The following is a 16,352-nucleotide window of genomic DNA, read 5'->3' on the forward strand; positions in this document are numbered from 1 at the left end:
TGTGATGGCTATAGACACCTGAAATTCTCCAGGGGTCCACTAGGTCTTTGTCATTCCATGGGAGTTTATAAACTGTCAAGTTCCTCCTGTACAATATTCTTCTGCCCGTAGCTTTTCTAATTTCCTTAAAGATATTACTGAGTGGGCAGTTGTACTCGACCACTCTATAGTTCACTCTGATAGCATAACATCTATCCAAAACTCTGGTATTCTGCAAGTCGTCGGTAACTGTACGATCCTAGGATGATAACCAAGAAGCTCCGCAAATGTTTTAATGCAGAGAGCTTTACCTGCCTGTTGATGTCAAGACATTGGGTGTATTCTCTTCTAATCAAGGCTTTCAACATGGGTCATACGAGACCCAAAGAATAAATGAAGAGCATAAGGATTTCTGAAAACTTGTCTTGATTCTGTCATCCTTAAGTGTGATACGAATATCCAAATTGCAAACTGTAGAATTTTTTTAGATTTAAATTGTGTTTGGCATTTACATATTCTTGTTCTATTTCTGTTATATTTGAAAATGTTTGATTTTTGAGACATCAACCTGATGAAAATGATTAAATATGACTGAAGCAGTTATTTCTGAAACTTAGAAAAACAAATTATTATTGATGAAAGTATACTCTGTTAAGGAGATAAAGAAATCTGGAGGTAGAAAACCCAGCATTACGTACTGCCTTGTTGATAAGTCGTAATTCTTTATCTATTAATGTTTGGGTGGACGGTAAGAGGAGGGCTCTCTGAATGAGAGAAGTAACGGCAGAATTTAGAAAATTTGTAGGTTGGAAGGCAGTTGCAGGGATAATATATGGTAAGCTGTTATTTTTGTGGTACACTGAAAAATTGAGGTCAGGAGATCTATAAATTTCCAGATCTAGAAAAGAGATTTTGGCATTTTGTTCCTCTTCCACAGTGAACCTGATGGTGAGATACATAGACGTTAACATTTGAATAAACTTGTCTAATTCCTCTGCAGAACCGTCCCATGCAAGTAATATGTCATCTACATATCGTAGATACAAGATAGGATAATGGATAGTTAAAGGGGCATGGAAAATGCAAAATTCTGGGTTTTCTACCTCCAGATTTCTTTATCTCCTTAACCGAGTCAAGAATAAATTATTTCCAAAATCTTTCCTCTGCAACAATGAAAGTATACAGTAAAATATTATAACTTGTTCATTACTATTAAGTAAATTTTTATTAAAAACTTGTCTAATAGTAAAATTTCTTCCAATTAATTATACTGAGTATTTTTAATGTATACTAATAACAAGAAACATATCATAATTAAACACACAAACAAATATTACACTGACCTTTAGAATATATTTTATATCATAATTTTTATTTAACCCTTAGCCTGCCGTTTGCCACGCCCCTTATTTTGTAAAACGGCCAAGGGCAAAATAGGTGAATCAGGCAATATTATTTTAAAAATTCACCAAAAATTAAATTATTATTTTATTCGTATGAAAAAAAATCACATATATTTATCAATATAGTTAGTTTTAAATACGACATTTTTCAATAAAGTTTGTTTGAAAAATTTATGAGAAAAAAAAATAATATATGGTAACTGACATTCAAACTTGAAAATTTGTTACTTTTTGTCAAAATTAACATTGTCCGGTTACTTCATTCTTATTGTCACTGAGCCAGAATGAGGTAAAATATTGTTCTGTACAATTTGATATAACATTTATGCATGTACGTTTATTCGTTGTGAAATTATCGCACATTATATCAAACATTTGTTTGAAATCTGAACTTTATTCTGCTTTCAACTAATATAATGAACTAATATACTTTATTCATTTCATATCAAACAAGATTATATATTTTTGTAATAAACATATGATTACCAGTAGCAATAGATGTAACATTTGCTGATATTTTACATTTAAAAAAATTAAAAATTAAAAAAATATATGAAATATTAGAACTGAAGGTCATAACTTGAATATTTATAATGCATTAACATATTATAGCTGAATAAACTTATTATAGCATTAATAAACTTATTATAGTAATATTATTGCATGAATATGCTAAAAATGAAATAAAAAATTATCAGAAAATAAAAAATTAAAAAATTTTAATTATCGGTTTTTTTCTTAAGTCAACAAAACACCACCTGGACAAAAATATGTGAAACAGACAATAAACAAGACGATGCCGTCAAGTGACGACATCTGTTGTCGATAAATTTTATAAAAATCGATTGTTAACAGGGTAACGATCAATCGGTACCCTGGCCTTTTTGCTAAACAATTAGGGTAACGATAGATCGGTACCCTGACCGGGAAAAGGTTAATATTAAATTTTTATATATTAACTATAAAATTAAAAAACTTCACTAACTCCAGAAGTATCTTCACCACTAATTGAAACACGCTGAAAATGATGAACAAAATCATGCTCTTCGTGAAAACATTTACTTGTTTCTTCTGGTGTTACTGGAAGTGATAAATTTTCTTCTTGAGTTTGCTTTTCTTTTTTATCTTCATGTGTCCTTAACAAAAAAAATTTTTTTTTAATTATGACAAACTATTTATTAATAAAGATAATAAACAACAGAAAAAGAACTATCAGCTTTAAAAGAGAAAAAAGCAAAACAGTTATGGTAATCTACAGATTGATATATTTAAACTATACTATTTAATTTGAAATAAATTCATTAATTTCAATAATCATAATTTACAAGTAAAAGTCAAAATGATTTTTTCCCTTATATAATAAGCACTCTAGGACATAATGGCTGGTATTTTTGAAATTGAAAGTAACCCTGTGCAATTTGATGCACTTCTGCTGTAATTTGTGCAAGTCTTTCAAGTAGCCTATCTTTTGCAATGTTTATCAGAACTGCCTCCAATGCTTTGAAATTGCTATCAAAGATATGAGATTAGTTTTCTCAAAGCTTTGAATTCAGAGCTGAAACAAGTAAAAGTCACAAGGTGCCAAATTTGGGCTGTACAATAGATGTACAAGGGTTATTTTTTTCAACCTCCACTGACCCAAAATAAAAAAACAAAAATGAAAAACAAAACCACTATTTGTAGAAGATAGTTACAGTCTTCACCTACTCTTCCACATAATTACCTTGTCAATTCAGGCAGACATCATACCGTGACACCAGCTCTTGTATACCCATGTTGAAGAACATTGCCGCCTGGCCATTCGACCAACCTTTAACACTGTCGGTCGGCTCTGTGTTGCTTGTGAACTGCTGGCTTCCTAACCACTTTTTCATTTGAGTGAAGAGATAATCACTGAAGTGCTAAATTTAGGCTGTATAGTGGATGAGGAAACTGCTCCCATTTGAACCTCTGGAAGAGTTTCTGAGTCATTTTTGCAGCGTAAAGATGAGCATTATTGTGGAAAAGAATAATGCTCTTAAACAGCATTCCTTTTCCTTTATTCTGGATTGCCCATCTAAGGTGTTGAAGTTGTGCATTGATGGTTGTCCCAGGTGTCAAATTCAGTCATCAAAATGCCTCTTCTGTCTCAAAAAACAGTTGTCATCCTTTTGTTAGTGGAAAACAATCATTTGAATTTTTTGGGTTTGTTTGGAGACAGACAAAGTGTGCATTGTTTTGACTGCTCCTTTGTCTCAACATTTTCGAACATCTCATCCCCTGTCACAATCTTATCCAAGAACATCTCTCCATCCTGATGGTAATGCTGCAGAAACGTCAAGGCAGCGCCCATCCTTAGAGTCATGTGATGGTCTGTGAGCATCTTTGGAACCCATTGTGTACATAATTGCTGATCCCAAGCTTATCTGTTACAGTGGTATGGACCATGAAATTTGAGGAAACTCTTAACTGAGCTCAGAAATGGTGAACTGACACCTTTCTCGCACCAATTAATCCACTTTGTCCACCAAATCATCCATCATCACACACTTCCTCCCTTGACTACCCTCATCATGAACATTGTGATATCCTTGTTTGACATCCATGCACCTTTCCCACACACACATTCATAGCTCATGAAGTTCTCACCATACACATTACACATCCTTCGATGAATTTCACCTCCATTCAGCCTTTTGGCCTTTAGAAATCAATTACTGCTTGTACTTCACAGTTGGTGGGAGACAGGATTGGTGGCACCATGTTTACATGTTTACTGTGTAGTAGCAAATGTGTAAAATAGCTTGGTGCGATGCTAAGTGGTGAGGAAATATACTACTCACTATGGGCACATCCTGTCCCTGTCTCACATGCTTCCAAGTTTTCAAGCATTAGTGGAGGTTGGGGGGAAAAAAACCCCTCATAGAATGCATGTGATGTTTTTCTTGGTCAAAAACTCAGTCATTACCTTAGATTGTACAGGTGTATACAGTTATTTTGCAGCCATCAGCATGGAGATTATTCAATGATAAAAACTCAACACCTTAAATTACTCCAGCTAGTATTACTTTAATGCACAAATTGAATTAAATTTTCGGGAAATGGTTTAGAATGTACAGGACTGACAAGTAGTGCTATCCAATGACTTGTATGCAACAGCAAATATTGCTACATTACACCTTTAACAATCAAAGAAGGCAATGACATTACTTTTCCAGTGAATAAAGTAAGTCTTGCCTTCTTTGGAGTTGAAGATAGTCATTTCCACTGTATGTGAAAGCAAATAGACCAGCATGAAGCAATGTAGCCAAGTTTCATCACCATTAACAACTGATTACACTCCAACACTCCACATCATTTGCCAACACTCCAACAACAACTTGGGTTGTTGGAGTGTTGGCAAATGATTTGGAAGACAACAAATGAAAGCAATAATGGTAAGGACTGTGTATATTATTATATTGTTAACGAAAAGAACACAGGTAAAAAATGATTTTAGTATGATAGTAGTCAAAACAGTTGGAATATTGAAAAATTAGAGAGTATATCAAAAAGTGTTTATACCTTGTTTAGCTTTTATGGAAGAAAACCCATTGAGGAGGAAAATATTGTAATTTCTGAAATGTATCAGGGTAAAATAAAGTTGCTGATTGGCTAGTAATTACAAACTCTGTGAATGTGATAATTCCTAGAAAATTAAGGTGTTTGAACCAGTTACATACTGAGACCTCTTAGTATGTTTAAAAGTGTATTAGGTATAATTGAATCAATCTATTCTACTCAAAGGACCTCAAATAATTATTTCATCACTGGGTGCAGGGTCAACGAGCAACCATTTTGAAATATCATAATTTATATTTTGAAAAAGTGATGGTGAGGGTATGTCTGGTATACCCTCTTCTGTAATATTTCGAACTGCACATGACATTCCAGAAATAGCTAAATCTTGTGCATACTGCTCATCATCTTCATGGGCTTTGTCTGAAGAACTTCTATTAAATAGGTCTTCATCCGTCATGTGTTGAACTAGTTCTTATGATGACAATTCAGATGTCTTCTCAACTGTCAAAAATTTTGATAGCAATTTTGCAACCTTCTCAGTTTTGCTTTGCTTTTTTCATTTTCTTTTTAAGATTTGTGCACCAGATAGTTTTTTTGGAGGTAGTGACATGTTTTGTAAAGGACACATTATACTTTGTAAATATTTATGATACCAAGGTAAACTGCAATTACCTAAAGTCAATACTACACCCAAAAATATTGTCACTCAGAAACTTTTACTATGGGAGCAATAAATACAATATGTACTCGACCAAAATGTATCAAAAAGCTGACTCAAGTTGCAATTTAGGGCAACTTGCATAACAGCCTAATTCCATTTAAATGTCAGTTGAATGCAATTTTAATGCTAAATTAAATTAGTGCATTGCATAACTAAAATGTTATGCAATGCACTAATTTGGGCATTTAACGTTTAGCAAAGTTAAATGCCCAAAAATAGGTATTTAATGCAGCTAAAAGTGTTTACAGTACAACAAGAATTAGGATGAAGGAGGATATTTTATAGAACTAAAATTCACACCTAAATTTATTTTCAACATTAACTGTCTTACTTATAAAAAAGGTTTTGCCTTTTTTTTTCCTTCACCACTACTAGGTGCATTAATAGACACTAGGCATTTTTACTTTATCTTTATTCTGGATCCTCTATAGGCCAATACGCGTTTCGGGGTTTGCCCGAAATGCATATCGGCCTATAGAGGATCCAGTGTATACCTTTGAAATGCGGACAACCCAACAATAAATTTTTAGTGGACAATAGTCCACTAAAAATTTATTGAACAAGGCAAACAGTCGACCAACAACCCAATTTAGAAGTACTGCAAAGATTACAAGATTCTGTTTGAAGAAAAACCGAAACTGTAGCCTAAGTGGATCATTCATCACATCAAGTTATGGTGCACTCACTGTGAGACATTTTCTGACCAAAAAAGCAATCACCCAATTACATCATCCACCTATTCACCTGACAGCTCTGTGTGATTTCTGGCTATTTCCAAAATTAAAAGCTGCACTGAAAATGCAAAAATTTTCTAATATAACTGATATCCAACAGAATATGAGATAGCTGGTCAACTGTATTCCAGAAAATGTTACATCTTGTATATTTCCAAAATATAAATATATATATATATTTTAGTTAGTTAGAAAGTTAGAAATAGAATATATATATATATATATATTAACTTTCATACTGTAAAAGTATAAGCAAAGAGTTTAAATCAAATAATTTACCTAATAGAAATTTGTTTATGAATTTTATTTCTTGTCTCATGAACTTCAATTGGAAACTGTGGAACTTCATAAGGAGCAGAAATTTTGTTACTTAAGACTTCTTTTTGAGTATGTTCTAAAATTGTTTCTGCTGCTCTTTTATAACCATGATCCTTATTATGGGGGAAAACTGGTGGTACTGAGTATATTGGGCTTCCTGGTAATGGTGGTGATTCATTATCTACAAAAAGAAAAAAAATTAAAAATTTATGTTAATTCAAACTTAATTTAGATAGGTAAGTTATATAATAAAAATTATAATAATCAGTGAAAAATGATTATACATGAATAATATAACCTCTCAAAGCCAGAACAACAGGCAATACTTCAAAATAAAACCTCAGTACTTACTCCAGCACATGATTTAATAAACACACATTTTTGATCTCGTTTAGGAGTCCTTTGTCAAGTACTACAACTGTTTCATCAAACTAAACCAATTCATAAAATTAAAAAGTCTCCTTAAAGCATTCTACAAGAAGTTTCCATTAATAGCATGATGTAATTTAAAAAAAAACATTTCCATATGTATATTTTGTATATGCATCCTGACCCTATGGAAATGTTCCTTTTAAATTACATCATGCTACCAATGAAATGTTCTTGTAGAATGTTTTAAGAACCATTTTAATTTTATAATTTGTTGAGTTTGATGGAATGGCTATACTACCTCACAAAGACCCTTAAATGAGGCCAACAACATGTGTTTATTAAATTGTGTGCTGGAGTAAGTATTGAGGTTTTATTTTGAGATAAACATCAATAATTTTCCAATAATGTTACAGAACAATATATTACGCACATGCCAAAATAATTCAATACAAGTAAAAAACTATTTTATCACTAAAACAGACAAAATATTTCTAATCACAAGAATAGTGACCTTTATCACATCTCTATTCATATTAAACAGAAACCCACACTATTAAATCAACTTTTTCATTGCCTTTAACTACACATTTTGGAATGTGAATGTTTCCAATCCCTCTTCAGGCTACAATTTTAAACAATTAAATAATACTTTAAATTTTTCTTAATTATAAATAAAACTGACAAACCTTATCGTGCTTTGCACGTAGTTGTGAAAACTGTTATGTCACTAACATTTTTGGTCCATACCTAGGACCTTCCTCAGGTAGAACTCCCTAAAAACTCAAATCTTTCCAGTGTTAGTATTCTATCTTGGAATGCATAAGAGATTCCAATGTATTCAAATTTAGAATATTTTCTTTTTTTTTTAAATTTTTCTTTCATTATCCAATCAGATGTGTTGTTTGCTGTAACTCGGGTCGAATATGGCTTGTTATGACTGAGATTTGTTCTTCATCTTTAAAATTGGTAGATAAGTCCTGGCAGTCTGCTTTAAATATCTCCAATGCTTCTAAATTCTTAAGCTGGTTTATATGGTATGTTCATCACATTAGTGTAGCCTGTTCTGACAATCCCATTATCAATGGCATATATAGACAAGGCAGAAGTTTCTCTCCTTTTCTATATCAGCTTTGTGTTCAGGAAGGTGCTGCTTGAGAGATCTTTTTGTGGATCCCCATTGATCCCATCTAAAAGACGGCAACCTAACACGGATGCTGAGGAATGGGTTTCCGAGTCCCCTATCTCCACCGGATTGGCTACCTTACATTTTCATAGACCCAACATATATAAGATCTCTATCAAACCTGTTGTCTCTGAGTGGAATTATATATACATAGGTGCTCTTTCTATGTCTGCTTGATCTTTCTCATTTCAAAACAGTTTTAATGTATCTGGTTTACATCTGTAAGCAATTTTTGCATTAATATATGCTGCAATTTTTCAATATAAAGAATGTATATAGTGTGTTATGTTATAAGTTATAACTACACAGTAGGAAGAGGCATTCATCTGGAGAATATTTCTCATTGGAGTTTTATTTAATTCATTTTCAAGTTAGTATATAAAATGGCAAGTGAACAGAGAAACTAAGGTTTTAGTATAGCCGTGCATCTCAGCAATCTTTGCCATTCTTTATATTTCTCTCTTTTCGTCTTGCTCTTTGTTGCAATGCATGTGGGTCTTTCTAGAAAGTGCTCCAACGGCTGCTACTCTGTAGTTGTATGGGTTATTAGAGTTGGCTGGGATGTATATTAGAACAAAGCTCTGTTTATGGTATATTTTAGTATTGTATCAATTACCATTAAAGGTGATGCAGATGTCTAGAAAATGTGCTTCCTTATTATTCATTTGTTCTAATTCAATTATGAGCACATATGGATGTCATTTATACAGTTGATAAATTCATCAATGTGTGGTGTAGTTTTTCATATAATGCACATATCATCAATGTATCTTTTATACTGTGGCAGTTAGCAACAGGGTGTTTAACCACCATCCCTATGCGAAGTCAAGAATGAGCCTAATTCACTTTTCTGGGTCAAAATGCTTCTGTTCGAACTTTCACCTCATCACACACTCCAAACATTCTTTCCACGGCAGATGTAATTGTAACCCTTGTATATATATTTCTGTAAAAGGAACTTGTGACAACAACTGTTGGACACCTTCGGTGTCTGGTATCATTCCTCTGGCATGACAACACTACTTGTAGATGTAATTGGTGACAGACTTAACCAATTTCCTTCTCAAGAGGTACGGCTCATCAACCTCCTCAATACATTTCAATACAGGAAAGGAATTTGGAGATGATCTTGGCTTCCAATAGATGTTCTAGAACAACGGTTCCCAACCGGTGAGTCGCAACCCACAAGGAGATCGCCTTAGCTTTTTTGGGGGGCGCCTTAATGTTAATAATTTATTTATGCTTGGCAACACGCAAGATATGCGACGTAATCAGTGGGCAGCTGGCGCCCGCACCTCTCCTCATGCCTGGTGAAATTCGACTGTGACAAACTAGCCAGGTATAGTTGAGACCTCCGTTAACAAAGCCATTTCGCACATCATACTTTTAGTGGTGCTTTGTAGCCCCGATTCTGTTACTCGGCATTGCCGCTAGAGGCGCCTCAATCTAGTTTCATCGTTCCTTCCACTAGCTCTATAGTCCGAAGTTAAGCAGATGCAAGCTCAATCATCACATTAATAATTAATACTTAACAATAGTGATGATATTTTTTATTAAGACCTAAAATGTATTTTGTCAAACCTTTTATTTTTTGTTTTATTGATCAAATATGACAAATGCAAAAGGGAGGTCGCAAACATTTTTAAAAAACTAAAAAGGGTTGCGATTAAAAAAAGGTTGGGAACCACTGTTATATACTTTCAACTAGATTGCATGACAGTGGGCTACCCATAGGTACCCCGCCTTTTTAAAGGAACATCCTCCCATCAAACTGAAAGTAGGTGGTGTAAAAAAGCATATGAGATAATATCTCATTGAAATACAGTCTAAAAGTACTTAGCAGAGATAAATTACAAACTTATTATAACACCTGTCCATTTGCTGAGAGAATTTTTTATTTATATATTGGTAAGATAATTTTCACGCCAAATACCGTATAAACGTTGCAAAAAGTTCACTCGTGAACTTTTTGCAATGTTTATGAATTTTTTTATTAACAAACATTTTCAGCCACTCCCTAGGCCATCATCAGGGTTTTAAATCCGTTTTTAGAAAATGTTCCACAAATAGATTTAAAAACCTGATGATGGCCCAGGGGAGTGGGCTGAAAATGTTTGTTAATAAAAAATTCTCTCAGCGAATGCACAGGTGTTGTAGTAAGTTTGTAATCTCATTAAAATATCTCAAAGATTGAAATTTATTGTATCGATAAATTTCAATTTTTTCCAAATGCCATATTTGCATTTTGTTCCTGAAGTTGTACAGTATATAAATTTGGCATGATCTAAATGTGTATGTATGTCTGCCTCCAAGTTTAGAGTGGATAAAGCAGTGATGTTTTGTTGCTTTTTTTTAATCAACATTGTATGATATTGGAGGCATTAATTCAAAAATCTTGTAGTGGGTCTCTATATATTGTAATGACTTTTCTATTCTGTTATCAGTACTGTGTAAATCCCTGAAAGACACTGTTAATATCATCTTTGTTGTTACAGAGTAACCTGTATATCATTGGGCTTCTTTTGTATGTTAATGTAACTTGTTAGTTCTGAAAATCTCCCTGTAGTTACAAATTAAAATTTACAAGGCAGCAAAAGAGGAAACAGCCATAAGCTATAGAGTACTACTAACTATACCACTAACTGAACAATCGAAAAATTTGTAAGTGCTGAATTTTAAAGACTCTTCTCTAACTGCACTTAATTAACAACCAAACCTCGACAAAAGTCTAACATGCAACCTTTTTTTATTAACTTTTCAAACATCTTCGGCCATTTGAGTGTCCTTCCTTCTTCGGGAACAAAAAAAAAATCAAATGATTCCAATTTCTATAAAATGAAATTTGCTTTGGAACGTTTCTAAACATTTGCATTTTCTTAGATGTTTAATGCGCAAGCCCATAAATAAATAATTACTATATATATGGGTTACTTGTACAAATATACACAAACTATACATAATACATGAATAAATAAATAAATAAAAACAGTAACACAACCGTGTCTAATTCTTTAACCGTTCGTCCCTTTTTCATACCAAAACATTCATATTATGCCAGCCGTCCATGCCACTGAGACTTTACTCAATTCTCTAAAGTTTATCACTTGTCCTTCTTGGTTGGTCTTGTGTATTTGCCATGTTTCTGCATATTTAAGGTGTCTTGTCCCGAATCTTTTGTATTACTTTAGCTCCTTCCCAATCCACTATAACCTCTGTTGAGTTTGCTAAAACGTGCAGCAACCAGCTGCTCATTCTGTACATTCCTTTTATGCTTTTTTAACCTTTCTTTTAATGACCTCCCCGTGGTTCCAATGTAGTAGAGCTCTAGAGCCAAAGAATTCCATTTTTATTAGTTAATTATGAAAAATTGATTTAAATTTAATTAGTTTCAAGAAAAGATTAAATACAATCAAACACAAAAAATAATGATTTGATGAATGACACAATAAACTGGTCTGTAAAATAGTTTCTCCCACTCTGCTGCTACTACAATAGTTAATTTCCTATTGACAGTTGAGTAAACTGAAGTAGAATTTAAAAATATGAAATTTGAGAAAAAATCTTAAACTGACATGTGCAATCATGGTTCAATAACTTAATAATAAGCTGAAACATTTCTATTACATTTTGCAGTTTTATATCACTCTTGGTTTGTTGCAGTAAGACTCTGATCCCAGTTTTACTTTTTCATATGTTTTTCTATTGATTCTTTTAAGACCAAATCATGTTATCGAAACTATAATAAATAGTCATAAATAACTCAAACCCAATAGAAGGGTAGTGAAAAAAGTATTTAGTCAAGTTAGTTAAAAAAGCAAAACAGTTGATATCCACAGTAAAACATCCAAGATGTAAAAAATATTGCACAAGTAAAAATTATGGCTCCCTAATTAGACTAATTTTTTCTTCTCATTGGTAAATTACAAAAATCGCTGACCCGGATGGCAGGTCAGGTTTGTTCAAACAGAAGTTCCTGACGCATGCGCAATGTCATTTTACAATGCGAAGAATAACATGCATGTTAGTTCTAAATCAGTTACAGTTAGGGACTAGGGACCTGAATAGGAGTAACATACAAGCAATAAAAAAAAAAAGAAAAAAAAAGTGGAGAGGCAGGTCGCGCATCACACATCATCATAAACAGAATAACATGGCGAAATGGAGAATGAGTTTCAGTGAGTGCGAGGTCTTTCGTTGTTCAAATTGTGTAAATTTATAACAATATTTGCAAGAACTTTGTTTCATCGTAATTTCACAATTTCTACGAAATTTCTAGACAAAATTAATAGTTCCCCTGGACAGTGAGTCAATTCCCGGACTGTCCGGGTGAATACCGGACGGGTGGTAACACTAACCATATGCGGTTACTTTCCAGCCACAATCCCATGTACAAATGTCCAATGGTTTTACTGCTCAACCACTGGTGGGCCTTAAATTAATAAAAGTTATTTTTTGAAAATATAGAGCATGTTGTACAAGAAACACCTAACATTTTGCTATGAAATGTCCATTATGGGTTAATATCATTTTAATATTTAAATTTATTGAAGTGTCAGTTTTATAAGAAATTAATTTCTTTAGATACTAATTAATTAAGTATTTTTCTTACTTCACATTTTACCAACAGTAAACTTTAAGGTTGGAAATGCCAGAGTCAAAAAATTTTACCGACTCCGACAAAAACATCCGACTCTGATGACTCAGACACCAACTCCACAATGCTAGTTTAGACAATGTTTAGAAACTGGTAATTTGACTACTTTCTAGACACATTAGACAACAGGTTTAGACAGTGTTATAATTTGAGTGAAAGTAATCATATTGTAATGAGATAAAAAACTGGCGACAAGGGGACTCCAGCGTTTACATTTTGTTTAAATTTTCTTTATATTTTTATCAATTACTTCTGTGTATTAATTCCATTATTTTTGTTAACCATTGCCACCATATATTATGTTTATTTTGTAATGATGTATAATTTTGTATTTTTAAATTTTTTATGTTCCATGCTCGTGCACAAAGAGCAATTTGAAAAATGTGTTCTATCTCCAGATTTGTAACATTCCGTCTGCCACATCACCCGAAGAAGACGGTTATATACTGTCGAAAGTGTTTGTACTTGTTAATTAAACGTATTTACTAATAATGCCAATAAACAGTTTTTATATTTTCATTTATTTTTAGTCTTTTTCATTTATACTTTAGTCTTTATATTGTTTTGTTTGTCACAAAGTTTAGATAAAAATAGACATTGTTTCTTTGATGAATGTTGTAAACAAGATAATTAATCAATAATTTTGTTGATTTAACTGCTTGGATCAAAAAGAATATAATTAAATACTTTAAATTTATTAGAATTATTTGCTTTTCATCCTATGTTACAAGTTAGAATGCACATGTGAATTCCCAAAAATATACATTGGAGAAACAGAGAAAATTACAAACGTGACTGAAAGAACATATATGATCTATTAAGTACAATAATGAGAATTATGCTCAAGCTAAACATTGTATTTTACAGAGATGTGAAATTAATGCAAATCAAGTAAAGATATTGAGGAAAGATGAAAATAATTTTAAAAGAAAATTAAAAGAACATATTGAAAGTAACAGACAAAAACAAAGAAATGAAAAGAAGTGTATTCATGAAAATGATGGAATAACATTGCATTAGATGTGGTTACCTATTCTGAACATGAGGTGATGCAAGACAATGCATAGATATTTGCATGTCAGTGAAACTAGGAAATGGATACCAATTGTTAATTAAAATTCAGTGTCAAATAGAAATTAGAAAAAACAAACACTTGGTAAGATATTAAAATAATTAAAAGCTAAAAATTATTAAATAGTAAAATAAATATAATTTGTTAAAAATGAGGGAAGAAAGAAATTTTAAACATTGTTAATACAAAATGGAAGATATATCATTACATAATTGAAGTTGTGTGTGTTTGTAATTTTAGATTGTATGGAAGATAATTGTGTAAAATCTATTATATATTAAAAGAAATATTTTTATTTGTAAAACAAAGTTAAAACAAAATTTCAATATTCACGCGGGCGAAGACTTAAGACTACAATTAAACCAGATGCTTTTATTTACAATTCATGTATTGTGTCAGTTATAAAACATTAATGCATTTCAGGATCGTTATTGTTAATCCCCTGGTCAGAATGTTCTGTTAAACAAGACAATTTTAATAATTACCAAAACCTTTTTATAGAAAAAAATATATATTATATTATATTTAAAACTATTATATATCATTATTATTCATCTCTACAATTACAAGGGAAGAGAGTAATACAAGATTGGAATAACTCCTTAAAAATCTATTCCAAAGACGTATTGCAAATTCGTATAAATTTTCTAAATCTGGATTTATTCATATTTTAAATTGTATTGGCGACGAAACTTAACATTCAAATGGAGAAGGATCGTAATTAATTGCCGAACTACAGTTGATGGCTTTAAGATTATATGCTGCTGGAAACTTTCAGAAGATAGCCAGTGATGTTATTGATGTTTTTTCTGACATCACAAACGAATAACTCAATTGCCTGAACAGCTCCTAAAAAAGAGAAGTAACGGCGAAGAAACTAATAGCCAACATTTTGTCGAGGTTCGTTTAGACGGCTTTCAGAAATAGACAATTGTTGTCTTTGCAATGGATTTTAAAACTACAGTTTGGCAAGCCAATGTTTAGATGCCATTTGGCTGTTAAATGTCATTTAACGTAAACTCGGACTCTGCAATAGACCGAAAATGTTTTTCTTCAAAAAATGTCATTTCTCTCAAAAGTGATGGGTGTTAGGCCAATTTCATTACTAGATTCAGATTCAACACCACCAAAACTATAAAATCAGCAAAAATGTTTGATGGGAGCAGAAATAAACTGTTTTTGAAGAACAATGTATTCTAGAATTCCATTTGCTAACAAAAAAAGAGGAAGTTCAACAAGCAACCAATTAGTGAACAGAAAATTATTACCCATTCCATCCAAAGACACAAAGTATTTACATCAAACCCATCTGGAACCAAAACTCTCACACGACACTACAGTATGGCGATCCACCCCAAATACATACCAAACCAGACAAATAACAAAGAATGGACCAATCCACACGACAAACAAACCAACTCTGACACGGTTTTGACACATCATTCACACAAACAAAATCGAAATCGACATCCCATACATAAAACAACCATCAAACTCCATCAAAGGCACAAGTACAGTAATAATAATACTTTTATAGACAAATATTTTGTACGTAACAGACCAAGTACAAACTATTCCTCAAATTTACTTCCGCAGAATAAACCATCAACGGGAAAGACGTCTTCAATCCGGCAAAGTATAAATTACCGGAATTTATTCCACCACTGCTCGAAAGAAATGTTGGAGGCACAATTGAGAATGAGCCCGCACCACGGGCCACAATCGAGAGGACGTAAAAGTCTACCGCAAAAAGACTTTGCAAAACGAAATTTCCACCACAGAAGCCACCAGGATTAAAAATTGCAGATGCAATCATCATCGTTGGGGCCTTAACAGAGCCCTAGAGCACGCCCAGAGAAGCAAAAAAGAGTAACCATACCTCTAGATGTAACCCTCCCTTTGCGAGATATAGCCCCCCCGAAATCAGCCACACACAATTGCAAGTCGCACCACGTGCTCTGCTAAGACTATCGCGTTCGACCATTTAGTCAACGCGACCACACCGGCTTCGAGTAGCTCACTCGACCGTTCAAGGAGTACTCGACATTATATAGTTTTAGGGGATGCAGGGAGTCACCCCGCCCGGGCGCCATTGCACGCACCAAAGCATCAGCATGCACAGAGCATCACTCGCCTCAACAACACAGAGAATAGAGAATAGGAAGCGGTACCGGTTCAAAATAAAAACAGTTTTCGGTCAGTACAAGTTAATGCATTTATTATTTTTTATAGGCACCGACTGCCGCACCCGTAGCAAATAATAAATGCTCACAAGCACACGACGTCCAGAAACAGCATAGCAACGAGAACCGCCTCCACTCCAGCGAACGACCATCGGGTTCCAAGTTCGGAGACAAACGCTTCTCAAAGGGTCGG

At 33.1% G+C, this 16,352-nt stretch overlaps 1 protein-coding gene across 3 annotated transcripts in view; it reads right to left on the reverse strand.

Moving 5' to 3' along the window:
* The window catches only part of AMPdeam (AMP deaminase), an 89,632-nt gene that overhangs the window by 72,478 nt on the left and 802 nt on the right, over positions 1-16,352 (reverse strand). For all 3 annotated transcript variants that reach the window (XM_067279124.1, XM_067279123.1, XM_067279125.1), the window contains exons 2-3: positions 6,657-6,876; positions 2,368-2,518 (exon numbers count right to left, since the gene is read on the reverse strand). In XM_067279124.1, the coding sequence (XP_067135225.1) occupies positions 2,368-2,518; positions 6,657-6,876 (371 nt within the window). The remainder of the gene's footprint in view (positions 1-2,367; positions 2,519-6,656; positions 6,877-16,352) is intronic.

The sequence above is a fragment of the Centruroides vittatus genome, unplaced genomic scaffold, assembly GCF_030686945.1.
Source record: "Centruroides vittatus isolate TY-2023 unplaced genomic scaffold, ASM3068694v2 contig_854, whole genome shotgun sequence".
Classification (NCBI taxonomy): Eukaryota; Metazoa; Arthropoda; class Arachnida; order Scorpiones; family Buthidae; genus Centruroides; species Centruroides vittatus.